General features: G+C 33.2%; 3 protein-coding genes across 4 annotated transcripts in view; all 3 read right to left on the bottom strand.

Moving 5' to 3' along the window:
- Positions 1–3,365: 3,365 nt before the first annotated feature.
- LOC124539168 (myb-like protein V) overlaps positions 3,366–27,241 on the bottom strand; it is a 35,152-nt gene continuing 11,276 nt past the window's right edge. The window contains exons 2-10 of one of the 2 annotated variants that reach the window (XM_047116464.1): positions 25,193–26,686; positions 24,782–24,943; positions 24,205–24,406; positions 10,414–10,633; positions 8,455–8,582; positions 6,260–6,402; positions 5,509–5,599; positions 4,769–4,815; positions 3,366–3,903 (exon numbers count right to left, since the gene is read on the bottom strand). In XM_047116464.1, the coding sequence (XP_046972420.1) occupies positions 4,797–4,815; positions 5,509–5,599; positions 6,260–6,402; positions 8,455–8,582; positions 10,414–10,633; positions 24,205–24,406; positions 24,782–24,943; positions 25,193–26,686 (2,459 nt within the window). In that variant the 3' untranslated portion in view covers positions 3,366–3,903; positions 4,769–4,796. The remainder of the gene's footprint in view (positions 3,904–4,768; positions 4,816–5,508; positions 5,600–6,259; positions 6,403–8,454; positions 8,583–10,413; positions 10,634–24,204; positions 24,407–24,781; positions 24,944–25,192; positions 26,687–27,241) is intronic. The other variant, XM_047116463.1, reaches the window with a different exon arrangement.
- Positions 18,660–19,554, bottom strand: LOC124539170. The gene has a single exon (XM_047116467.1). It carries the CDS (start codon positions 19,552–19,554, stop codon positions 19,045–19,047), a length of 510 nt encoding a protein of 169 aa, XP_046972423.1. The 3' UTR covers positions 18,660–19,044.
- LOC124539169 lies at positions 19,708–21,225 on the bottom strand. The gene has a single exon (XM_047116466.1). It carries the CDS (start codon positions 20,662–20,664, stop codon positions 19,708–19,710), a length of 957 nt encoding a protein of 318 aa, XP_046972422.1. The 5' UTR covers positions 20,665–21,225.

The following is a 27,241-nucleotide window of genomic DNA, read 5'->3' as shown; positions in this document are numbered from 1 at the left end:
ATCTACGTAAAGGCGCTTACTAAATCTCATTTTATCAGAACATCATATTTGACGATGTTTTCTTTTTATTTCTTGTGGAAACTTTAATTGTGTTATCAATAAATGACCAATAATTAACTACGATTGTTTTTTTTTTTTAAATCATGGAATATTTAATTTAATTTAATTTAATTGTATACAACGTTTTTGAGTTTGTAATCTCATGTATATATAGACTAGTAGTCGCCCCCGGTTTCTCTCGCGTTTTAGTGTGTTGGTTGTCATGTATAAGGCAAATAAATAAAATTTTAACAAAAAGAAAAACCGACTTCAAACAAAACACTATTTTAAAACAAATAAAAATGCACTAAATAGTAATAAAAATAATTGCATATTTAACAAATTTTTGAGAGTCCTCCTAGGTAAAATAAAATGAAAAATATTAGACTACTTAAAAGTCGATTTACGACTATATAACGTAGTTATAGTTATTGTTATATTTATAGACTTATTAGAAATAAAATTAAAATGGGACCCCACGGGAAGCACTACCTTTCAAACAAAAAAAAAAATTGTCAAAATCGGTTTACCCAGTAAAAAGTTATGAGGTAACAAACATAAAAAAAAAATACAGACGAATTGATAACCTCCTCCTTTTTGAAGTCGGTTGAAAAGTAGCCTAAGTCCTTTCTTGGAGTTCATAGAAAGAACGAGAGACAGACAGAGCTACTTTCACATTTATAATTTTAATATAGATTTTTGTCATAAATATCGATAATTTCTTTTTTAATTTAAAACAAGTCGGTGGTGTGAAATGTTTATAGTATTTAATGAGTACCTTACACATTCTCAGTGTTTATACAAAAGAGATGGCATTCAACGTCTGCGAGATAATCCAATTAAGTTCAATAAACACTTCCTCGTTGTGAAATTTTAACATATATTCGGACCATCCGTCGCGCCGGTTAATTTCTACGGTTATACTTATAACTATACAAAATATACAAATTAAAATGGATATTTATTTCTTTATCTTAGTTTATTTTATACGTTGTTGTAATTCTCAGGACGATAATCCGGCTTTGGAATATTTATATATTGTAAAATTTAACATTAATTAACGCGTTGTGGTCCAGGGTTCGATTCCCGACTGAGTCGATGTAGAAAAAGTTCATAAGCTTTCTATATTATCTTGGGTCTAGGTGTATGTGGTACCGTCGTTACTTATGATTATCCATAACACAAGTGCTTTAGCTATTTACAATGGTATCAGAGTAATGCATGTAATGTGCAATATTATATACTATATCTTACGTGACAGCTTACCAACAGCTAGCCCTTTTGTCCATACTATACCATAAAAAAAATATACAAACCTGTTTCGTTAATTTTACGTCTAAAGTTCCGACGGTAAGTTAGGTGTCACTTATTAATCCACAACAAATTCCATGAGTTATCATATTTTAACAATAATGTTCTTTAAATTCAAGATGTGTTTTATTTTTTGCAAATTATGAAGCAAAGCGGCGTCGCAGTCTCTACTGACATTAGAATCTACTATGTTATAACTAAATTTACCTTTTCCAACATCTTTAAGATCGTGACTACGATAACCATCAAGTATTTTGCATCTGATAATTACCAATACAAATATAATGTTAAAGTATTTGCTTCAATGTAATTGAAACCGATGGTCCTTACCGATTTCGGTCAAGGCGTTACGGTAACTACTAAAGCAAGCCCGTTTGGGTAGCTACCACCCAGTCATCAAATATCCTACCGCTAGACAACAGTACTTGCTATTGTTGTGTTCCGGTTTGAAGGATGAGCGAGCCAATGTAATTATAGCCATGAGGACATACCCTTTTAGTTTCCAAGGTTGGTGGCGTATTTGCGATGTAAGGAATGGTTAATATTTCTAACAGCGCTATTGTCTATGGGTGGTGGTGACCACTTACCATCAGGTGGCTAATATGCTCGTCCGCAACACTATACCATAAAAAAATATATATCAGCCTGTGAATGTGCAACTGATGTGCTAATTCCTTTCTTTGAGGATAAGGATTTGAACTTATATTACCACGGTCCACGCGGTTCCAATGATGTTTGGTGTATACACATGAGGTAGAATTTCATTGAAAATAGGACATATTCTTCAAGATGTTTTCCTTCACTGCTGAGCACGAGATGAATTTTTAATTCTTATTTCGAACTCCCATACACCACAGACTACACAAATATAACTAATTACTATTTTTGTACTGGATGATATAATACTGGTTTTAATACATTCTATATCTCTAGGAAAGTACGTAAAACCATTCTCCAGTCTAATGTTTCGCCTAATTCGGTCTGATTATCGCATCATAGGCAATACACCTGTGTTAATAAACATGCTGAAAGGCCAAGTGACTAGAACACGTGATCTAAACCGAATGCTGGTTCAAATACAAGCTATCTCAAAAAATTCATAAGTTGAAGGAAAACATAATAGAGAAACCCACACGACATTATTTTTGCCATATGTATATGCTCACCAACCAGCATCGTTGCAGCTCGGTGGAATAAACTGAAACCCTGAAGAATTTTTGCCCAGCACTAGAGCATTCATTTATTTCCTATAATTAAAAAATCTGCAAAATTTCGTTCGAATCGACTTAATTCTCATTTATCATCCATGTTAATTTAGAAATTAAAGCTGTACAGTATATTCGCTTGCTGTAAATAGTTAACGCTTGCTTTGCAATGTCATAGATCATATATATTCGGTAATTTCCTTCAAGGTTCGTGCTTAAATGAATATCCTAACAAAATGAACAAGGTAGGGTACGAATATACTTGAAATGATTTTTTAAAAGTAATTTGTTCAGTATATTATTTGTAACTTATAACATATAGGCGAAATACCAAATGGTAAGTGGTCACCACGATCGGTGTGCCATCAACCTTGAGAACTGAGATGTTATGTCCCTTGTTATCTTTAGTTTTTGATATCATTTCTATATTATTTACTTTGATCTTCTTCGTTTTAAAATTATTATTAACATAAAACGTAAACTGAAATAAATATAGGTATTTTTCTCAATATTCCAATTATGCAATTGAATAAAATCCTGTATTATTAGTTTATTATTAAGATATACTAAAAATGTATCAATTTAAAAAAAAATTACATAGGAAATGTATTGGATTTTATGAGTCAGTGTTTATTGGGACATTTTTTTTAAATCAAACGTCAGTTAAAAAAAACACCATTTCGTTTCAATATTATATTTTTTGTAATATTACTCCATTTTCATAAGGCTTAAAAAAAGCTAGATGGATGAATGTATGAATAAACTTCAATAAAAAGAGGTTTCACGGTAAAAAAAAGAAAAAGCCATAACTTAAAAAAAAATAAAAATACAACCATTTATTACCAATATAATTTATAGAAGAATTTTAAAATAATTTATAACGTACGTTAAAATCTATTATTATATTTTAATAAAAATCACAACAATAGATAAGTTACTAGCTAGTCTTCACTATGTATAATTATGTATAAGTTAAATACACTATATTGTATACAACACCTATGTATGTAGCTTAGGCTTAATATCATAAATCCCTATTTGCTTTACATCACCGTTAAAATACACTTGTATACATACTATATTATGTAAATAATATTTCAGTAGACATATTTTTGTAAATAAGTTGCAATATTTAATATTAAATTTGTTCGTTTAGATATATTCTTGAGGAAGTTAAAATATATTACGATAGTTTAAAATATATAAAGCAAATAGGATATCATACAACAAATGGTTTAAAATCACAATATCGTAGTCTAAGCCTCGAATAATTTCTATACAAAGCACATCTTCGCCCTTCGGTGTCGCTTAGACACTGTATATGTCTCGTGGGCTGATGCCGGAATTTCTGAAACATTTCAAATAAATTATAAGAGTCCTATAATGATTACTGTCAAATTGTATTAAACAAAAAAATATACACTTTTTTTTAATTTTACAATTATTCTAAAGGCTAAAGTCCGGCCGCAGAGGGATCGTGTTCCGACTTCTGTCAATGATTAAGATTGACGATGAGTGATACTCAACAAACCAAACAGTTAACCTTGCATGTGGACATTACTTTAGAACAAAGTCATCTTATGCATTTATTTTTTTACCAAGACAGACGAATTTTACATATAATTAAACATGATTTTACATGTAATCAATATTTTAATACGAATTGACAATTCGTATTAAAATATGTACAATATTTTTTGTCATTCTGAAGTTACGTCTTCCAGATGGTCATTAAGTCGTCACGGAACCGTTCTCTCAACTAACGGATATTATATCATTTTTTAAATCTATAATTCAGGCCAATAAACAAAATCGTAGCCGTACACTATCGCACTTAAAAAAAACAAGTTATATTCAATATTTATTTCAAATGAAGTTACTACTATCTATCTAACCTAACCTACAGTTTGTCAATTATTAATTTCATATTAAAACAACACATTTATAAACTTTTTGCTGGCTGTACGTTACTTATTGGCACGAATTATGATATAACTTATTTAGCATATTGCCACTATTAATATAAAAACAGCCTTACATATAAATGTTATTGAATTTGTGTTTAGTTAAACATCGTTTCATCCCTTTCTATCAATAATGTTTTAAAATTCGTAAGAAAAAGACAGCATCGTTTAAGTAAGCACCCTCTAAACATTTATAGGTCGGGCTTTAGAAATGTTAGAGAAATATTAGTATGAAGTAAGTATGCATACCGATTATATACAATCATATGAGTTACGGCTACACGTCTGTTGTGTACCTGTAAATGATTGAGCTTGAGTATCCTGAGCACTAGTATTCGACTCAGTTGGTGAGTAAGCGGTGATGGAAGATGACAAAAGTTATGATTGATGATGAAGTCAATTTATCAAGCGATAGTGATGAATAAGCAATAATGTTAAGAAGTGTCATATTACTTCTTTTAATAGTAAAAGCTAACAATGATGAGAAATTAGTGATGGTAATTGTATTATACATAATTGACTATCTTTTTATAATTAATTAAAATTTACCCTTTTTTATGATTATAGATTCATGTCATGAAAGATTATATGTTATGATATATTAAAATCCTTGACAATTATATCAGACATACAAACTCGCATTCATAATAATAAATTACGATAATGTAGCAAGTTTGTAAGATGAGTTAGTTTTTACTCGACTGTACAAAAATGGAGGGTAATGTTTTCAGGGGTCATGTATGTATATTTGCCGCTTAAACCCCAAAACAGATTTGAATATTTGCGTTAGAATCCTTCCATCATCCCAAATGATACTGATAAGTTAATTAATCTTATCATTTAGGGAAGTAGTGATGTCTAATTTACTATGTAAAAGAAATCAAGGTTAAAGGCAAAACCACTAAAACCAATAAAAACCGAAAATCTTTTAGAATAAGGAGAAGTAAGAAGAAGTTGTGTTTATCTGTTTGTTAGTTAGTTACACGTACCTGTCGCGAGGCGTCATCGCGTCCTCGTCTGAGTCGATGTCGTAGATGTCGTTATGCATGTAGCTCCTGTTGGAGTAGCCGCCTATGTCCACTGGAATAAATGAAAACACTCCCTTCAATAATATATCTAGACATACTACATATTAACAAATATAATGTATGGTGGAATATGTTCCAAACCTTCTCCGGAAAGGAGGCCTTAACCCAGCAGTGAGAAAATTACAGGCTGTAAACCTTCTATAAGTTTTTTTTTGCAAAATTATAAGAGGTCCGTAATATTGGCGTGGTAAGAAATTTTAAGCATTTACATTGCTAATGAACCACTGACATTAAGGAATAAGTTGAGCATATAACACTGGTTCGTTTACCCTTCAAACCGGATCACAAATATATTCAGTAATTCTGAGTTTCGATGGAATATATGGTGAATGAGTTGTCCTACTTAGTCGGGCTTGCAAAAAGCCCGTTGGCGGACGAGCATATGGGCCACCTGATGGTAAGTGGTCACCATCACCCTTGTACAATGACGCTGTAAGAAATATTAACTATTCCTTATATCGTCAATGTGCCACCAACCTTGGGAACTAAAATGTTATGTTCCTTGTACCTGTAGTTACACTGGCTCACTCACCCATCAAACCGGAGCACAACAATACTGAGTACTGTTATTTGGCGTTAGAATAACTTTTACTGAATCATCTCAAAAATTAAGGGTCAGTACAATGAAGTTGCGTTTATTATAGTATACTACCTTTAGTAGTGTCGTCGTATTTGGCATCAGCCCACTTGTAGTCGGTCTCGGAGTAGAGCGGAGGGAGAGTCTGGTGCGGTGTGGGATACAGATCCAGGTTACGCTTCTCTTTAACGCTGTCTGTGTCGCTGAATGAAGGCATTCTGGAAACGAAAAATTAAATGTTATAATAGCAAAAGTATGAAGACTTGAAAATAATTCTACAACGCTGTTTTTAGTATATAACATGACAAACACACGTTTCTTCATAATGTTTTCGTTTTCCACTAAGCACGGGCCGAATAAAATAACAAACATAAAATTGTGAATATCCGGATTTGAATTCGCATTAAAGGCGAGATGGCTAAAGCGCATACATCTTAACCGATGATTGCGGGTTCAAACCGAGGGAAGCTCCACTGTATTTCCATGTGCTTAATATGTGTTCGAAATTTATCTCGATCTCGGCGGAGAAGGAAAACATTGTGAGGAAACATGCATGTGTCTAATTTCAACGAATTTCTGCCATCTGTGAACCAACCAACCCGCATTGAAGCAGCGTGGTGGAATATACTCCTAACCTTCACCTCAAAGGGAGAAGATATCTTAGGACAGCTGTGGGAATTAACAGGCTGTTACTATTTCAAGTATACTGTTACTGTTCAAGCAGATTTTAAGAAAGAGAAGGGAAAATTAGACATTATGACAAAATAATAATTGAATAATATTAAATATCAAATGAAATGCAAATATAACTTGTGATTATTATAATGTAAATGATTAACGTAATGATAGAAATAGTCGTAATGATAACGTTCGAGTAAACACTGATAACGAGCGTGATAAGAGGAAAGTTAATGTTAACGTTTGACTCCATCGTAAATATGTTTTCGCACCAACTGTTTGAATTGAATATTTAGATATAGATACTGAGAAGTATGGAAGAAGGAGACATACAGCATGTCTCCTTCTTAACCGACTCCAAGTTAAATTGGGATACAGCAGGAGAATGATGTTTAAATTGATATGGGCCTTGTAATAAGTGGTCACGACTGATCAGACATTAGCATCCTGAATATTAGTCCTTCCTTACATCGTGTTTTCTTGTAGCATTAACGAGTCTGCATCGAAAGAAATAAGAGTAATAGTAGGGGCTTCTATTTGAAGATAATGTAATGAGTTTGTTCTACCACGTGTATCAGGCATATAAAAATATGCACCTGTATCATTTGTTCTAGACTTCGGTAGGTCAAAGGATCTTGTTCCTCTGTTGGAGTCATTGATCTGTTTCAATTTAGTAAATGTAATATTTATAAGTATACCTTTCCTAGGGGTTTGTAAAATTAATCGTTTTCACAACATATCTATGAAACACATTTCAGCTTATTATTTATAATATTTTTTATTTGTTTTCTAATCTGCGTCTTTACGAATAGTGAAGCAAAATACACAACCTTCGGTCGAAATCTTGAAGAAACTGTTACATACAAAAGGCAATATCGTAAAAATGGCGTTTTTAACGTCGTCGAAGTCGATACCAAAACATTAAAAGAGTTAAAGCGGAGATTAGTGAGAAATTTTGTATTGTACAAAGACCACAATATAGTGAAGCTATAAAGAAGTCGCATGGAAAATGACAATCTAAAATATAATCTGAATATCTTTAGTACTCCTTCGATTGTAATAGGTTATAGAGCTATGAGTCCCACGATCAACACAAACAAACATGTAATGATAATAGTTAGAACACGATAACGACATAATGCTTATCGAATTTTATGACTACAGAGTCTCCGATTACTGACACAAGCGGATAAACTTGACGTTTTCATTACACTCTGCCTTAGTACCTACGAAACTCTTTACCAATTGAATTGGATAAATTAGATGGGCAATTATTGTATTTCCGGATGATTTATTTAGTATAACCCATAAAAATTCGTTTATGGTAATAATTACTGTAGTGAAGATCATATAGCTCAATAACAATTGCTTAGACACAACTCAATATAGAGTTTTCAATATAGAAGCTAAATAAGTTTTGCAGTTAAGGCGTCAAGTAAAAGGTCTACTGCGTCTAAGGTCTTCTCACATTAAGGAAGAGATGTGAAGCTTATGTTACTTGGCATATCGTAAATTTGAATGGTCGAATGGTTAAGTTTTACGTTATATAAGAATTTTACTATCAAAATATGCAGTAATAAACTCAAGTTTACCTGGTGTAATCCGCGAAGCAGCTGTATCTCCAAAGTGCAAAGGCCAGCATCGCCATGGAGATGACGACACCACCGGCGATCACGAGCCAAACGATAAGCGTGCCGCGGTCGTTGGGGACTTGGTACTCCTGGAAATTGAAAGAATATATGTTACTGATGAAATATATAACAAATCGCTAAAACAACAACAACAACAACAACAACAGCCTGTAAATTCACACTGCTGGGCTAAAGGCCTCCTCTCCCTTTGAGGAGGAGGTGTAGAACATATTCCACCACGCTGTTCCAATGCGGGTTGGTGGAATATACATGTGGCAGAATTTCTATGAAATTTGTCACATGCAGGTTTCTTCACGATGTTTTCCTTCACCGCTGAGCACGAGATGATTTATAAAGACAAATTAAGCACATGAATCAGCGGTGCTTGCCTGGGTTTGAACCCGAAATCATCAGTTAAGATGCACGCGTTCTAACCACTGGGCCATCTCGACCTCTAAAAAAGAAATAATTAAAGAAATTTAGAAGTACTAGTCTCCCTGTGTAGGTGCCACCAACTCATCGTATATTCTAATGCCAAGCAGAAATACTATTCTGTTACGGCTTAAAGTAGGTGGTCAATGTAACAACAAGTACGAAGGAAACATCAACTACTTCCCAATTCCAATCTCTTTATATTGTGAACACTCACCATCAAGTGACAAAATTGACCGTTCGCCCCTACGCTTTAAAAACTCAAATAATGATGTATTTTACAACAATAAATTGAATAATTAATGTAGCATCGAAAAGGCAAACATGTAAGAAAATTAGATCTAGATTAATATTTACAGTCGAAACATATCTTCTTTTAATTATAAATAATAAACTAGTTGGACGACGTGTTAAAACACACAATGTAAATAAAAAATTCAAACAATGGCCACAAAATCGCAACTGAAAAAGTTTCGCTAGTTTTCCCGTTGCAGAGCTAGACAATTCTTTGCCTACTTTAGATCCAGCTAGGTCTAGCTAGACCATTGTTATTCTAATTCTTAGAAGCATTATGTGTTTGCGAGATGAAAAGTATATTGTTCATGCTTTAAGATGAAGAGCACACGTCTTATTTTTTCTGGAATTGTGGTGAAACCTAATTTAAGGTGGTGCTTTTTACTTTTGACTGACATTTTTACTTACTTACATTTTTTTTTTTCATTTAATTGTAAGTGACAGTTTAGTATATGACAAGATTTTAATTGTTATCATTCTAATTGAAGGAACAGGTTACAGTATTAATACATTAGAAAATATTCTAAATTAAAAAAATACTTATAAATATAAATAATAAATATACTATAATTCTAAAATACACATAAATACTCAAATGAAATTGGCACAAAAAATAGTAGTCTTAAAGTAACAGTCGGCAAATTTTATATAGACACGTCGTTTCCACTTCAGGAAGAAACTAAACTATTCACAAGAAAAATTGCATTCGAGACACACAAGTCTCTTTGTTATGAGCTTTGCGGCAAGGCTTCAACTATACGGAGAAAATAACTCGGTTGATCTTGCACCGAGAGGCTCCAGGTTATTTTATTTTGGAGGAAAATCCTATAACACGAGAGTTTTTTATCATCTTCCTAATTTTCTGAGCTGAGATGACCCAGTGGTTAAAACGCGTGCATCTTAACAGACGATTGTGGGTTCAAACCCAGGCAAGCACCACTATCTATCATTAAGCTATCTTAATTTATCTATCATTAAGCTATATTATAGCATCTCGAGCTCGGCGGTGAAGGCAAACATCGTGAGTAAACCAGCATGTGTCTAAATTCATCGAAATTCTGCCACATGTGCATTTCACTAACCCGCATTGGAACAGCGTTATGTAATATGTTCCAAACCCTCTCCTTAATGGGAGGCTTTAGCCTAGCAGTGGAAAATTTACAGGCTACTGTTACTGTTAACTAATTTCCTTACCGTTATGCCCATAACCCTGAGTCTGACAGCGAAAGGATCGCGCTGAGAATAAGTTTCCCACATGCTCCTCAAGTCTTCTTCGTTTAGCCTCGCTTCGACTTCTCCATCTTCGACGTCGTCATAAACGAGGGGCACTCCGAATCTGACTTCAGTGCAAAGCTCGAATTTTGGCCAGTTGTGGAAGCAAAGCGCTCTGCTTGTTATTTGTGTCGTTTCTATTCTGTAATAAAAATTATTATATTTTTTTACATCAATATCATTTAAAGCACAAATAAAATCTAATAGTAAGAAAAAAAGGGAAAGAAATTGCTTAATAACCTAAACTTTGGTAAAATTATTTATTTTCGTATTTCAGGGGCAATTATATTATTTAGAATGTAATATTGACGTTATTAAAATGCTGTTTCAATAATTATGTTTACAACTTATGATAAATTTAAGCAAGTATTAAATATCACCTCATGTACTTAATAAAATACCAATAGACTAAAAAATTACGCATACTTTAATGATGGTCTAGAAGCGTAACATTTTATATAGAGAACTGTATTGATAATTAATGAATAAATAAAGGTACGTTTTTGTTACAAAGAACTTTTATGGAATATTTGACCTTTTTTGTTGATGTGGAACTAATTATGTATAGCAGTCAAAGAGTTAAAAAGAAGGTATAAAATCAACTTGCTATAAAATCGAACAAAAGTCGGATGGTTGCCAAAATGCTGCCGACGGGAAATCCCATCAGACAAATGAATTGACGTCGAAAAATTACAAAGTAAATCAAACCGTAAAACAAATTAAAAGTAGAAATTGTGCTGCTTTTAAAAGAATACTAAAAGACTAAAATATAAAAGTATACGATGCGACAATAGATATATCTGACATCAAAGAATTTTAAGTAGTTGCGGCGCTGCTCTTTCAGCTAAGCAAAGTTTTTATGAACCCGCTGCAGACACTGTGGAACGAATGCTCTGTATTTCATAGCTATTAAATATTCAGTGTATCTGCGCCGTTTCCGGCACCTTGATTGTGATCTTGGCTCCTATCCAATCTTTTGCTTTGTATCTTAATGGCGTTATTGCAAGTTTTATTCGTTGCATTACTAGTTTTATCTGCTGACGAAGAGATTTAGTGTGTGTTTTCACCAGCTTGTATTCATTTCGTTAGTGTTTGTGTGATATATTGTGAAATACAATTTAAAGTGTGTTCCATTATTGACTACAACATGAGTATTCTTTTAGAATTGGACGATCTTATGAATTAAATTTTAAATTGTTGCGTTCAAGTTTTTAATGGATCTAAAAATCTACATTAGTGGGAGAAGTAAGAAAATCATGTTTTAGAAATTTTCTGTTAAGAAGAGGGTTTGGAGTGGATTTTACCAAACTGCTTCACAGCGGGCTGGTATATGTACCATAAAAATTGTTTTTCGGATTTGAACCCCCTAAATCTTCGATTAAGAATTACATTCTCGATCCTCTCGACAGTTTCGACGAGTCTCTAAGAGTTGACCTCGACTCCCGTTTAGGAAACGATTTCATTCGCTCGGCACCTTTAGGGGTGATATTATTTATACAAATTAAAATTTGTTAAATAAGGATCAGACAAAAATTTATTAATATGTCACAGATAAAAACTGATAGAGAAATTACGGAGTTCTATGGATGTAAACGTAAAAATACACAACCGAATTGAGAACCTCTAAGCTCGTAATAAATTATACTCATCTCGGCTTTTAATGATGACTTCTTAAATTGAACAAGAGTATAGTCGATTCTTAATCGATATCATATATAACGCTGAAGAGTATATTTATTTATTTGAACGCGGTAATCTCTTATATAATGGATTATAAAAAAATACTTTTTGCGTTTGCTGGCCTATTTATTTATAAACATTACGATTTACGCTACGACCAATAAACTGTGAAAGTAATTGTTTACACGGATGTAACAGCACGTAATGTTTACTATCCAAATATTTCAAAATAAATTTAGATCATATTGACAAGTTATCGTCTTGGCATTTATATTATCAGCTGTTTAATACGAGACATAAATATTTTCACTGATAACTGAAATGCTATCGAACACATTTATAACTAAACATCACCACAAATTGTGGCTCGGCCAATTACCCCGGATAAATATAGCTCTAATTAATTAATAGGAACGCTCGACTTGGATAGATTGTGGAGCGCGATCGTGATCGAAATGAGATTCTAGCAGAACAAAATCTTCCAAACGAAATTAATCATACTAATATTAAATGTATATAATGTATAACTCTCTCTGTCTGCCTATTGCTCCTTCACTGCGAAACCGTTGAACTGAATTTTATAAAATTTGGTATGAAGCAAATTTGAACTCCTAATAATAGGCTAGTTTTTTGTCTCACAAGTAACAAACACCTGAAACAACTAGCAGAAAATATATTAACAAGTATTTAAGAGTTGAATTGTAATCACAGAATCAGCTGACTTTCTATTATAACGCAATGAACTCAAAAACTACCAAACGGCTTTTCATGTAGTTTTCAGTAAGGCGAAGTGATTTATGAGGATGCTTTTGTAAGGAATAGAATTAGTAACGTATCGCAACTGTAATACATTATTAAATTTGTATGCATTTTATGTACATTTTAATACGTGCAACGGGACTATCTATACTAGGAATACCTAGCAGGCATTCCTAGTATCCTAGGCAGAAAATGTCTAATAAGACATTTTCTACCTCGCACAACCACTTTATGGAACCAGCTTTCGCCGGCGGTTTTTCCGAACCGATACGACATGGGAACCTTCAAGAAAAGAGACACTAGAACTCTGAAATTATATCCAATTAATTGATGGATTTTTGAATTAATGAAAATTATATCTTAAAGGGAGAGGTAAATTTGTATGAGTGCCTGTACGAAACTAGATATGGGATGAAAATTTTTACGTTAACCAAAACAGTCGTGTTCAATTCAGTAATAATGCGTATACTTCATAAAGGATTATAATATAAATGAAAAAAGCACTCCTTCATTACTCTTGGAATAAATTATAATAAAAACATATTTTATTACAAAAACATGATCATAGATCAAATATTTGATTGGAGGTTTACCTCAAGGTCGATAACATCGAGAACTATTGGCAAAGTTCTACTTGTAAGTAAAAAAACGTGTATCATTTCAAACATTTAGCAAAACAAATGCTTCAACTCTGTGTTCAAAGTTAGGCTTGAGAACCAATAGCAATTTAAGATACAAGATTAGCATCTAACCTTTCACGATCAAAGGCGAGGCGGCGGGTTATATCAATCATCCCATGTTGTTTCTAGCGCATCGGTAATTCTAGACCATGACGTCATATTTATAGTAAGTCATTGGAAACAAATTGTAACGCTTATACTTATGGTAGTAATTAATAATACATTTGGGTAGATACCCACTCATCAGATATTCTACAGTCAGCATTATTGTGTTCTGGTTTAAAGGATGAGAGAGCCAGCCAACTACTACCTGTATAGGGAGGGATATAATGTCTTAGTTCCCAATGTTCGTAGCGCATTGGCGATGTAAAAGTATATATATATTTTAATAACATTATCAGTGTCAACAACAAGTGTCTGCACTTCTGATAATTATTAATAAGACGTAGATTGCTAGCTATTACTAATATTTATAACACGCCAAATGTAGGTGAAAACTAATGCAAAAAGTAGGATGAGTATTTTAGTATATATTAATAATTAATGTACTAAAATAGGAATATATACTAAAATTTATTTATATTAGTATATATTAATTGTATGTATATAGTGAAACACCTACCGCGCTATCGAAATAAAACGGGTTGAAAATGTTATACATCGTGTATTGGATTCGTCGTGCGTCAGAAATCTTCCATCAATTTATTATTATGCAACAATCGTTATCAATAAGGGCTTTAAACGAAGCGATGCGTTTAATCAATTATATTGTCCATACAATGTTCGTGTTGATTGAACAATTGTGATCAATACACAATACAGTTCAAATCTAAAGCAAATATCTATAAGGAAGTATTTTCATCAGGTGTTAGGCATAAACCTCCTATTATTATCTCTGTACCAAATTTCACCCAGAATGAAGAATATCCGAACACAGAAAAGAAGAGACAGAAAAGAATACGTTTTTGATCAAACATCTATCCAAACATTTATGACACAAAAAAGCCTTTTATTTTTTAATCAATTCGTAAGAAATTTTAAAACATAATGGGAAATAACTAAAAGAACACAAAGCTACAAAGGTACATAATGTAGATTCTAACCTGTAATCCGGTACGGAACTCTTTGAAGGAAAAGAAATCAAAATAAAAATACTTTCAATTTACACATGGCCTTTTACCATGTTTAATCGTGTCGTTAAAATTTATTAACAACTTGATAATATATACAGATATAATTTTAATACTTTAGATATCGATTTAAATGTTAGCCGTAGTCCGTGTTTGAGTCACCTGCATTCCGAAAAAAATTTTATACTTTGCACAGTTGTTGTTGGCACTAGTTTGAAGACGTCTGGTGAATAGCATGAAGGTTACATTAATCTATAATACCTATAACATATAATATACTAGCGACCCGCCCCAACTTCGCACGGGTGCAGTACATTAGTAATAGATTAGATTCAGCCAGCTTTTGCAGTGTAAGCGCAAATAATATGTTTATTTTTGACATCAAATTAGAAACTTCTAAAATTATCAGTGAATCTTTACTATATTGTCCATGTATTGTATACAAAAACCTTCCTCTCGAATCACTCTATTAATTAAAAAATCCGCATCAAATTCAGTTGCATAATTTTAAAAATGTAAGCATACATAGGGACATACAGCGGGAAATTACTTTGTTTTAATAAAATATAAAGATTATATAGCTTGAATAGTAGTACTCTTAAAAAAATTAAAAAATACATATATAGCGATAAATGTAGCAAAATATATATCGATAATATACGAATTAAAATTAATTAATAATATTAAAATAACAAAACTAACATACCTATCAACAACAATGAGGTATTTAATGACACTTAATAAACTGATTAATTGTATTATGCGCAACTATTTACATAACTTAAGTGTATGGAAAGCATTTGAGGAAAAGGTATAAGATCTCTCCTTTTGCATTAATCGTTTTGTGTAATAAATATTTCGTGTCGTATAATAAATTATAAAATGTATTTCCTCTGTATTATCTGACGTGTTAGATTTTATCAAAGAATTTATAATGGAAGTCAGCGTTATCTAATTCGGTTGTATCACGGGTTAAGTCTGACTTCACCATGGTGCATTGCGGAACTTTTTCTGCAATATGTCTACGCCTTATGTGTCGCGGGGTTAGTGTAAAGCCCGTGATATTTATTCCGCCGTGGTAACTATAATGCCGTTAACTGACAGAAAAAAAACTCTATCGAGATATATACGCTAATAATTTTAAAGTCTTACCATCGATAACTTATTTGAGTTTACATTTTTTGCCATAGCTCATAATTCATAATTGAGTTTAGGCAGATATAGCATTATAGATATACCATGGCAGTATTTTTTGTACATTTCAGTAAAGGATCTGTACCATAATTCAAATGTACTGTACTCTTGAGGCTTAGAGTTTATTGCTACAGGTTGAAGTACAATAAACAATACCCATGTGGCAGAATTTAATTTGATACGGACATGCAGTACTCCTCACGATTTCTTCCTTTATATATAAATTGTTTTCATACCCAGAATTAAATGAATAATTTTAATTATATAGACTACGCTTTTACATTTTTTACTTATATAATTTAAATAATCTACAAATATATTATATTCAAATTTTTAACTCAAAAAATTTATTTTTTCTTAGTAAACCTCATATATCCGAGCCCCGGGCTCTGATTAATTTATATGAAAGATAAAAGGTGATAACGTGAGTTTGAACTTTGAAGATTAGTTTAATACACACATACAAAAATATTATGGTAAGACAATATGCGTGCAATATATAAGATACATACATAGTACATACACTTTCCTACATTTTCTTATACAATATTTATATAGTGCGTCATTACCGATATAATGATATTATGTAGTGATATTTAATGTTAAATAAAAAAAAAATTGAAATGATATTTCTTTAGTCAAGACAAATAAAGTGGTGATAAAATTTAATTAAACGATCAAAATCAACATTTCAATCAACATTTTAATCGATTTTAATTGAAAGGTAAAAATATTTCAGCGATTTTTGTATTCGTCATTCAGTTGCTTTATATCATTTAAACATATTAAAAAGCACTTGTAACATAAAACACTAACTATAATATCGTTTGATAAGCGATTATTTATATCCGCTGTAGATCTTATTAAATACTATCTATTGATAAGCGTATAGCTTCGTGTAATACCTAAAAATATTCTTTATTTGTCCTTAATGGAATATTAATTTATATTATATCATTTTCATGCTGCTTATCATGGAAACATCGTCCATATTTGATCATAATTAGGGTTTCAGATAACTTTCACATGAAATTTTATATAACACAATCGTTTGTGTATAGGTGCTTACTTTCCTCTCCCATAGTTCGTTAGAATGCCAATCTTATACGACGAAAGAAAGATGCAGTACAGGATCTGGACTGGAGCTTTACCGCACAAAATTGATAAAACACAAATTTCCGATCCCCATTTTACCCCCATAGGGATACAATTTTGTAAAATCCTGTTCTTAGCAGATGTCTACTATAGAAATTAGGCAGGTAGGTTCCTAATAGGGTATTAGGAACCTACCTGCCTAATTTCAAGTATGAAGGTATTCTAGTTTTTGAGTTTTCTTGATTTATTAGTGAGTGGTATTTCGCTAATATATGTATATGTATAGATTAACTTGTGTATCGATGGTATTATTTTAATATTAAGCCATTGTATCTTAAATGTATCAATTAGTATTTGATTTTACAATGTTGTTTTTGCAAATTTGATGTCACACGTCACCTAACTCGAGATGCAGAGATTTAGCAACAAAGAACGCGCTGGCTAATTGGATACGAGGTTTATTAATAGTCTAGAAAATACATTTCTATCCAAAAATAAAGTAAGCTTTGTTAAAATAGGAGAAGTGTTTACTTCTTTCGTTTCTTAATTATAAAGAAACTGTATTGTTCTGTGTTAGGGCTTTATGTAAGACGGACTGGGCAGGTACTTCTAATCAGATATTCTTCAGATATTGAAGAGTGAGTCAGTGCACTGGCTCAAGGGACATACCATGTAAGGTATGGTTAATTTCTTACAATGCCATTGTCTATGGGCGGTGGTGAACACTTATCATCAAATAGGTTACCTAGCTGTATTTTAGAAAAGGCATTTTCTATATTATACTATATTATACTTGAAGTTTATATGTTATTTTCACGCGGGATGTATTACTCATATCCATATATTGTAGTATCTTAAAAGTTATTCTAGGTAAATCCTTTAGTACTATCTATTTGGTAAATAACAATCACAATTACTGGGTCAGTGGCTTTCTTGGATCTCATCGTTTAGACGGAATTCCATAAAAATCGGGTCGATCATCCATTACCATTTACACTGGTCTTCACCACCAAACAGGAGGTGAATTAAAAACAATTGACAGACAATTTCTCAATTATTACTCAATGATAAATTTCACGGTTCGGATACAGAACCGCAAACTTCGATGATACGAGTTTATCCAGACCACCTGACTAATACCAGCTTTGAACATATATTAAACTATAGCACAAGTAAACATTTTGGATAGAAATATTGTATAGGTTTTTATAATACGGTTGGTCTTAGATATTTTTTAAAATATTATATCTGAATATACTTAATAATTTTGCGATGCTATTTTGTACATATTCGACTTTTACATAATACTTATATATTGTGTATATCTTTATATATTATGTATATCATTGCACTCCCCCAAAAGGGCAGGACCTATTTCGATGAAAGTTCTTTTTATGTGTGTTTGAGTCAATGGATGTTTTATATTGGATCGGCTACCCACTATAGGTGGCGCTTCGATTCGGGGCCAAGAATTTAATTAAAATAAAAAAATAAAAAAGCATAATTCATGTGGACGAAGTAGGGATGGAGCCAGTTCTTTTATAATAACTTTCTGTCTCATTTCATGAACTAAAAATATAGCTAGAATTAGAAAGAAAAAATATAAATACTAAAGTCAAACTTCACTTACCAAAATGCTAATCTTCTTTATCCTCAGACATTATTTTCTACACCTATATTATTTACACGTAGTTATTATGTAACAAGTAATAGGAAGAAAGTTATGCTAGTTGAGACGGATTCGACTATTTTATCTAAATATTTGTACATACTATTACATATCGTAACGGTTCCGCTAACTACACGGGTCGATACCTCGTCGTATGCACGTAGTGACAGCTCGCTGACGTTTAAACTTTTATCAATTACTTCGAGGTTCAATAGATCCAGGTTTCCAGTCTTCTTTGTTTTATTTACAACAGTTTATACTTCGATATGTACTTTTTCACTCTAAAGGGCACCTTATGCCAGTATCTTTTCATTTTCATTTTAAATGAAAAGTTTTTGGCTAAATCTCATACAAGTTTTTCTTCTGTAAATTTAACAGGTTTCTTTAATACTTCTAAAGGTTTCGATTTGATACAGTTCGACTTAATCATATCATTATTATTATCGTTAATCTTAGGTTTATTTTGTTTCTTAGTTTGACTGGCTTCAGAGCGCACTTCGTTGTTGTTGTCAGCGTTTAGCTCTTCGGGGACATTCAAATCTGCCTTCCTAGTTTGTCTGCCTGTGCAATTATCGGAACGTACGTTATTCTGCATTTGCGGGTAGTGATGTAATATGGCCGTCGTGTTGAACGTGATTTTGCCGTACTTCACGTACTCTGCGGGCCTCCTACTCTCGTGCCTACTCGTACTCGGTGCACTTAACTCTACGTCCTCGTTTGGTGATCTTAACCTAATATTTGTAATGGGACTCTCGTCTGCGATCCCTTCTATAATATCTTTCGTTTCGTCTAGTAATCCTAGCGCGACGCGTTTGCTACGCTTTAAATTCTCCATGTATATATTATAACGATTCATATCTAAAGTAATGTTTTGTTTCAATGGCAACGAATTTGGCAATTTCTTTTGAGGTACGTCCTCGGCCGTGTATCACAATTGTTTCTGGTCGTTCTGGTTCTTCGGATTACTCGATTCTTTTGCCGCAACGCTGTCGCGCGCGGCGTTTGTTAGCTATGTCTGAGACTGCACCATCGATATGCTGGTGGTCTCAGTGACGATGGTGGGGGCGGGGAAGTCGTCTCTCGTGGAATCGTAGATGGGGAACTCGCAGCACAACATGCATTTCAAGAATTTCGGTACCTCTACGTAAATAGCTGGCGGTATCGGTATAAAGGGTGACGTGGACGCCTTATAATATAAATAATCTGGGTTATCTCTATACTTTTCGTCGGCCGATCGTTCGAGCAAAGGTATACCAGATAAGAACAATATGATTGCCGCTGTGAATAGAGGCGATAATATAGCGATGTATTCGATACCTTCGATAACATTCAGTGATATTATAAAAATACCCCACCAGAGAACGACCTCCCCAAAGTAGTTGGGATGTCTGGACAGTCCCCAGAGGCCGTCGTTACACCATCTACCCTGATTGGTTGGTTCTTGGCGAAATGCAAATTTTTGTAAGTCCGCATAAGTCTCGATTAACAAGCCAATCACGAACACGCCTGCTCCAGCCGAGTCTAACGTCGTCATTGTTTTAGGCGCCTTAGGATATGAGTGGTGCGGCGAATTGATTATGATGACAGGTAAGCTAACGACATACACCCACACCGCCTGGAAGGTATAGAACACGGCAAACCTCAGAGTGTTACTCTTGCGATCCTCGAACTGCTTGTCCCTGCCGATGTGATAGATCCTGTATATGAGATACCCCGAGAGCCTCACGCCCCAGACACATACGAACGCCGTCACCATTAGCTGTCTGCTGTCATAGCTCTTCAACGTGCTACCTCCTTGGCCGAGGAAGAATGTTAATAATGCTATTATGATAAAATTGGCACCACCAGTGAAATCTGTAACCTTGTCGCTCTGAGACAGCGAGGCGATCATGAAAAATAGGATCTGCATCGCCACGGTGACCATAGCACTTACGGCAAAGTTGTTTCTATCTATGAGGGGCTCCATTTTAAATATTTGACACTATATTTTTGAAATTTTGGCATCAGGGAATACTGACATCGATCTTTTGGCGCATTGCTGCATTTTAACACTTATGCTTATCTCATTTAGGTGCTATTATTGCTAATTTGTAGCGCGATTGCCATTTTTGTGAGCCGATTTACTATATTTGTTATTTATTTAAGCGTGGTTTGTATAGCGTACGATATATTTTACAGGAGTGAACGTGTATTTGAATTTTAAAGCGTGGCACTGTAAGCTTGTCCCGCACGAAAGCTTGCTACTAAAATAGATATGACGTTTGCACGGCGCATGTCCGTGGCGGGCGCATGCGCGTTACATGCTTCACTCACTTCGCATTTAACATTACGTACTTTTCTTCGCATTTTCCTCGTATTCATCAAAACATTTTATTTTATTATTGATGTTAGCTTGTTTTTGTTTCTCCGCTGTATATTGTTTTTAGTCGTACGCTTCTGATGCGTGGTCCGAAATAAGTTCTTTATTAGGTCGAAGTGACGTAAACGAGAGAGAAACTGGGCCACGGCATGTACGCGCCGTGTACTTGTTTTCGAACGCACTGATGTAACTCGCAGTCGGGAATAATGGCTTGCACATGCTCCGATATATGCAAAGACATGATCACTTTGTACGTACGAGTATATTTTGTTTACAAAAAGATAGAGATTTAGACTACTAAGATTATACGATAACATGAAAACAATAAATATGATTCAAAAAAATCCAAACAGGATGTCAATGTACTTAAAGATGTAATCTACAACAAGAGCTTCAAATTTATTTATTGATAACTGTTATACATATTGCGTCATACTTCAATTAATTAATTTCTAATGTTATGTCTGTTGTATTATCACGTCAGATAACCTTTGTTGTGTTAATAATTGCATTTGTTACATCCCTAAATAACAAAACGGTGACGCAATACAGTTTAACTCAAACTGTATTTATAGACGACTGGTAAGTGTGACATGTTTTGGCCGATATGTTTGAATTCTCTTCGTGATATGAAGTGTGGAGAAATTTCATTACATTCTCATAGTATCGGTTATTTATTATATTTATCGGTTATTTATTGATTACTGGTTGAAACCCGGGCATACTCATCCACCACTGAATGTTCATGTGCTTAATTTGTGTTTATAATTCATCTCGAGCTCGGCGATGTAGGAAAATATCGTGAGGAAACATGCATGTGTCTAATTTCATAGAAATTCCACCACATGTGTATTCCAGCAACACGCATTGAAACAGCATAGTGGAATATGTTCCAAACCTTCTCCTCAAAGTGAAGCCTTAGCCCAACAGTGGGAAATTTACAAGCTGTTTTTGTTGTTGAGAAAAAGTAAAAATATCTAATGAATTTTTCTCGAGATTAGCTTATAAACACCTATAGAAACTCTGCGATGTCATATACTATAGGTCACAGTTAAATCAATAAATGTAACCAAATAAAACAATAAAAAAATTTATATAGGCGTTCTTGGTATGATAGTATGATATTGCATTTATTTGGTGTTTATAAAGATCCGAGGTCAGTGAAGATAACGAATCTTAACAAAGCTCGCCGGTGCAAATCCGGGTACCAATGATTCAATCGATTTCATGTTCTTCGATATCATGATTCATACTGTGTTCGGGGATGGAGGAAATCATTGTGCAAATATATCATTGTGCAACACGGATGTTCACCAACTTGCACAGAAGCGTCTTGGAATTCAAGCATCATTTCTACTTTATGTTAATTTTAGATGATATTTTGTTGAATCCGCCTTGCTGTCGTTTAGAAAATTCCTTTTTAGTAATTTCGAAAATTACGTTTACTTTTACGTAATACTTTTACAAGGTAGCGTTTAGTGAATTAATATATCCTGCCTTCCAGGCAGAATATATAATTATTTGAATAATTGTTTTAACTAACATGAGTTTGTATTTTTTAAATGTTGAAAATGAGTAACTACTGAGTTGCCGGTTCTTCTCGGTAGAATCTACTTTCCGAACCGGTGGTAGCTTCACGTCATTGTTAAATGACCATTCAAAAGTACCACTTGAATAAAGTTTATTTTAATTTTGTTTTTTTTTTTTTTTAATTGTACTGACTAGTGTTGAGTGTACCAGTATTACTGGCAGAAGGACATGATACCATCGCAAGACTTGTAGCGCAATTTTAAAGGCATCTTACCATAGGTAGTATATTGGTCACCTACCTATGTTACAAGAAAATAATACGTGTTTATCCTATAACGATTAGAGGTAATACACAATCTTATCAGATGATATTAAGGTTTATTTCATGTTAAGCAACTTCGATAAGTAATCTCCTAGGATACAATATAGATAAATATATATATATATCTCTGTGAAACAAAGAAAGATTAAATATAACATTTTTAAATTAAATAAATTCATATGAAAATTCACGAATAAATTTTGTTATTTGAAATTGAGTCGTTATGTTATGTACAACGAACGTTTGATGACTAATGATATTATTTTATATTTAATTTAATCGCACTATTCCCTTTAAATGATTATAAGAATCTAGTATTATTTTTGAAAAGCCTATTTCTGATTATATTTGATATATATTATGTTATATTTGATTGAATAGATTGAAAATGATAAGTACTACTGCCATGTTGCAATCCTTTAAGTAATAAGTACGCTGTTGTGTGAAAGTACCAATATCATATAGTTTCGGAAAAACCTCTAGCAAAAATTGTTTTCTCCACAAAACGTATAGGCCTTAAATTGTGCAGTTATAGATTTCCCGTCATCAATGTGTTGAGGATGGAATGTGGAATTCTGACGCGGTTTCCGTTATTGAATTCCTTGGGATATTCCACGAAAAATGCGGTTTAGGACGCAGAGTGGTCGATATATCACTTTAGATTCCAAATAATGTCAATGTTTTTTTTAACTTAAGGGCAGGACTGCCTTTGAAATGGGCTTTGTATTAGTTAGTTCAAGCTAGGCACCTGTGTTTCAAGAATCGTTAAAGAACTTTTTTGGTTACTCATAAATAACCTTACAGTTCAATTGTACAATGAGGATTATTTATACCTCATATACAAAGTTAGTTTTAAAGATAAAGACCGTAAATGTCCAAAATGACCCGAAAAAAAAACAAAAGAACGTAGGTACAAATTTAAATTTTAAATATAGAATAAAATTAACGAATTTTCTTCGTATACATTTTCCCTTACAAAAACTTTTAGATCTTTTTTAAAAATAATCTAAAAGGCTTTTGTTCTATTCGGTAAAAAATTATGTAAGTTTACCCTGTTATATTGGACGCTTTTATTATCTTCTACACCATGCATTGAAGTTAAACCTATCGTGCTATCTTTAAACTTTATAGCCTTACTAAAGTTATTAATTGCGGGATATTTACCATGTTTTTTATTTTTATTCGGTGGAGCTCGATATTTCGACATTATCTACGAATGTGTTGTTCACGAAAAAAAAAACTCTATAGCTTTTCCTTCACGTCATGTAATAAGTTATTTGAAGTGAATAACTTACGTGGTGTTTATGCCAGGGTTGATATTGTTTGTATTTATGTACAAAGTGGCCATGTCAGCGATGATCAGCCTGAACTGCTCTTCGATCTTTAGGAAGCCATCTAACGAAACGCCTCCCAAGTTCAACGTGAATGTCGATACTGGACTTGGCGCTGGTTGCGGTTCCGGCTCTGGCTCTGGTACGGGAGCTCCAGGTCTAGGGACTGAAAAGTTATTTTGATTTCAAACATTCCGCTATTTACATTAATCAAATTATTCATTTCGTATTTTCCTTTGTCGTTTCTGGAAATTTTATGGCAAATTTGAGTAAGTAAAATTTTGCCACACCTATGAATCATCTTTTTAAAAAGTAATTCTTATAAGGATATTCAACATCAGCAGACACTTTTTTTCAGCCACTGAATTTTTACGTGCTTTATTGGATTTTACAATTCATTTCGTGCCAGGTAGTTCAAGTTAGGTTCAAATAAAATATTATCCTCAATCTGTGCCATCCCTTCTCAAAAGAAATGGAGGGCTTTATTCAAATTCATACAATTAAATTGATTTGTAATCAAAGATAATAAAATGTAACTTACCAACCATGCGTAAACTCAAGCGAAAACCTCTTAAGAACTGCATGGCCTGTTTTGCTTCGAAGCGTATGAACATTTTGTCGACGTCGAGGAAACGGTAGCGCCTCTCGGTACGCAGAACGTATGAGAACAGAAGACCATCAGATCCTTTGTCATCAACCCTTCCTAAATTTAATTAAATTATAATTGGCTTAATTCATAATTTAGGTCAGCCAGGTCAGTGTTATCATATTGATATAAAGATTAGTGTTTTGTTTGTTGTTGTATTAAATTTTTACACCAATTAAAAATAAATAAAAAATCCTACAAAAATATGGATCAGCAAAGTTACCATAATTGTTCAGTTTTTAATTTCAGGAAAAATAAAAATAAATTAGAATGAAATTAATAAGATATTATTGAAAGGATTGTTACCTGGTTTTATAAGTAAATAGTCACCAACATGGCCGTTGACTGCGAAGTCAGTAATATTTAATTCTATTCCCATACCATCACCTGAGATAATCCAGTCTACAGTTTTATTCGTTGGGTAATGTTCCGGATAGTTAGGCGATGTTATTACTACAGGCTTATCAACTGTGAGTGCGACATATTCTGCTTCTTCCGAATAAGTAGATGCCTCTAATATTTCTTCTAGATGTTCAGATTTAAATTCTTTCATTAAATCATGCACTTCTGCACTAGACAGGTCCTCTAGCCGTTCTGTAGTCTCTAATTCGTCTGTTTTTGTTGTTTCCGTTCTTAAAACTGACCCTAGTGTTGTAGTTTCTTTACTTTCTTCAGGTATAGCAGTACTCGAAACTTTTTCAGTACTTTTGATTGTCACTAAGTTTCTATTTTCAGGCTCGCTGGCCATTAAGGCGTCATTAAGATAAAGTATTGGATCAGAAATTTTATTTGTTGTTACGGGGGACAATTTCTCAGATACATTTTCTTCAACACTTTCCTTTTCTTTATCTTCTGTTTCTGTTTTAGATTCTTTGCCATCATCAAATATTTGTTCTAAGTTTTCGTCATCTATTTCTTCGTAATCATACGACCCGTCTTCTCCGATTTCAGAAGATTGAACATTTTCATCGTCGTAATCTTTTAGTTTGCTCCATGTTTCATGAAGTCTATCTATATCCGACATTAAATCATTAAAAGCATTGTCTACTGTATCTTCGTCTGTATTCTCTTCTGTTTTATTACTTGTATCCTCAAGAGACTTTGATTCGTTATCATTATCTTCAGCACCATTATTGACATCTTCTTCAACAGTTTCGTCCTCTACGAGCGAATCTGGAGTATCATCTAGGAGTTTACTAGTTTCTTCAATAATTTCATTAAGGTCAGTTTCTTTTCTATCTTCATCAGACTTGAAGTCTTCGAAGTCGTTACCGGTATCTTCAGTTAAAATCGATTTCGTTTCTTCGATGATCTTTTTTTCACTGTCACTGCTCGAATATGCTAAATCATCATATGCTATTTGTGTGGGACCTTTAGCTGAATAATCTATTTCTTTGTCCTCTTTATCAGGAAGTGTTGTTGATAATAACGTTGGATCGTCATTTATTTTTTCAGAGGAATCATTCAAAGTTTCCTTTTTATCATCGTTATTATCGAGACTTGACAATGTAGTTTTAGCTTCGGTATTAAAGTTTTCTTCTCCTAGGTCTGATCGATTATCTTCAAACTGATAGTCATTTATACCGTCAAAGTTGCCTTCAGATTTGATATCTTTTTCATCGCTGTCCTTACTTTCAGCGATAATACCTTCGTCGGCATAAACTGGGGATGTTTTTGTCATATCATCATTTTCTATAACTGTGCTTTTTGCTGGATCCTTGACATCGTCATCAAATGATTTGTCCATAATATCATCGTACCAATAATCATCATACCAGCCGTCGTTATCATAAGAAAGACCTGAAACAATAACAATAATAGATAGTGTACAATCATTACACTTTATAAAGCAGAGTCCCTTACCGCTGTAGATATAGATCTAAGCATACTTAGAAAAAGCCCTAAGTATGCTTAGCTCTTTAAAATTACGCAACATATTTTGGTGCAGATTATTTTAATAGATAGAATGATTAGATAAGATGGATTATGTATATAATATAGTAGGAAATATAGTGAAGAAACACTGATCATTTCCGAAGTTTCTAATGTAATGACGATAATAAACAAATTCTGTAGTATATTTAGTATCAGCATTGCACCCGTGCTTAGTCGGAGCGAGTCAGTAGTATTAAGATAATCGTTTTGTTAAGTTTCGTTTCGCTTAAGTTTTTACAGCATTTTTACAAGAGATCAAGAGTTAGTTTACAAAGATCGAGTGCTTTCCAAGGCAAAAGGAGCAACATAGACATCTTCTCCGGACGACTACCTATTATTTCTTAAAATCAAAATATAATAACTCATTCCAGAACTAAACTAAACTCAAAACTCATTCTAAAATCCTTAACGATTGAAGGA

This window comes from Vanessa cardui, chromosome 22, assembly GCF_905220365.1.
Source record: "Vanessa cardui chromosome 22, ilVanCard2.1, whole genome shotgun sequence".
NCBI lineage: Eukaryota > Metazoa > Arthropoda > Insecta > Lepidoptera > Nymphalidae > Vanessa > Vanessa cardui.
This window is presented reverse-complemented; position numbering and strand designations above follow the sequence as displayed.

Coding starts and splice junctions, on each gene's coding strand:
- LOC124539169 (XM_047116466.1), bottom strand. CDS start 20,664: ATGGAGCCCCTCATAGATAGAAACAACTTTGCCGTAAGTGCTATGGTC.
- LOC124539170 (XM_047116467.1), bottom strand. CDS start 19,554: ATGAATCGTTATAATATATACATGGAGAATTTAAAGCGTAGCAAACGC.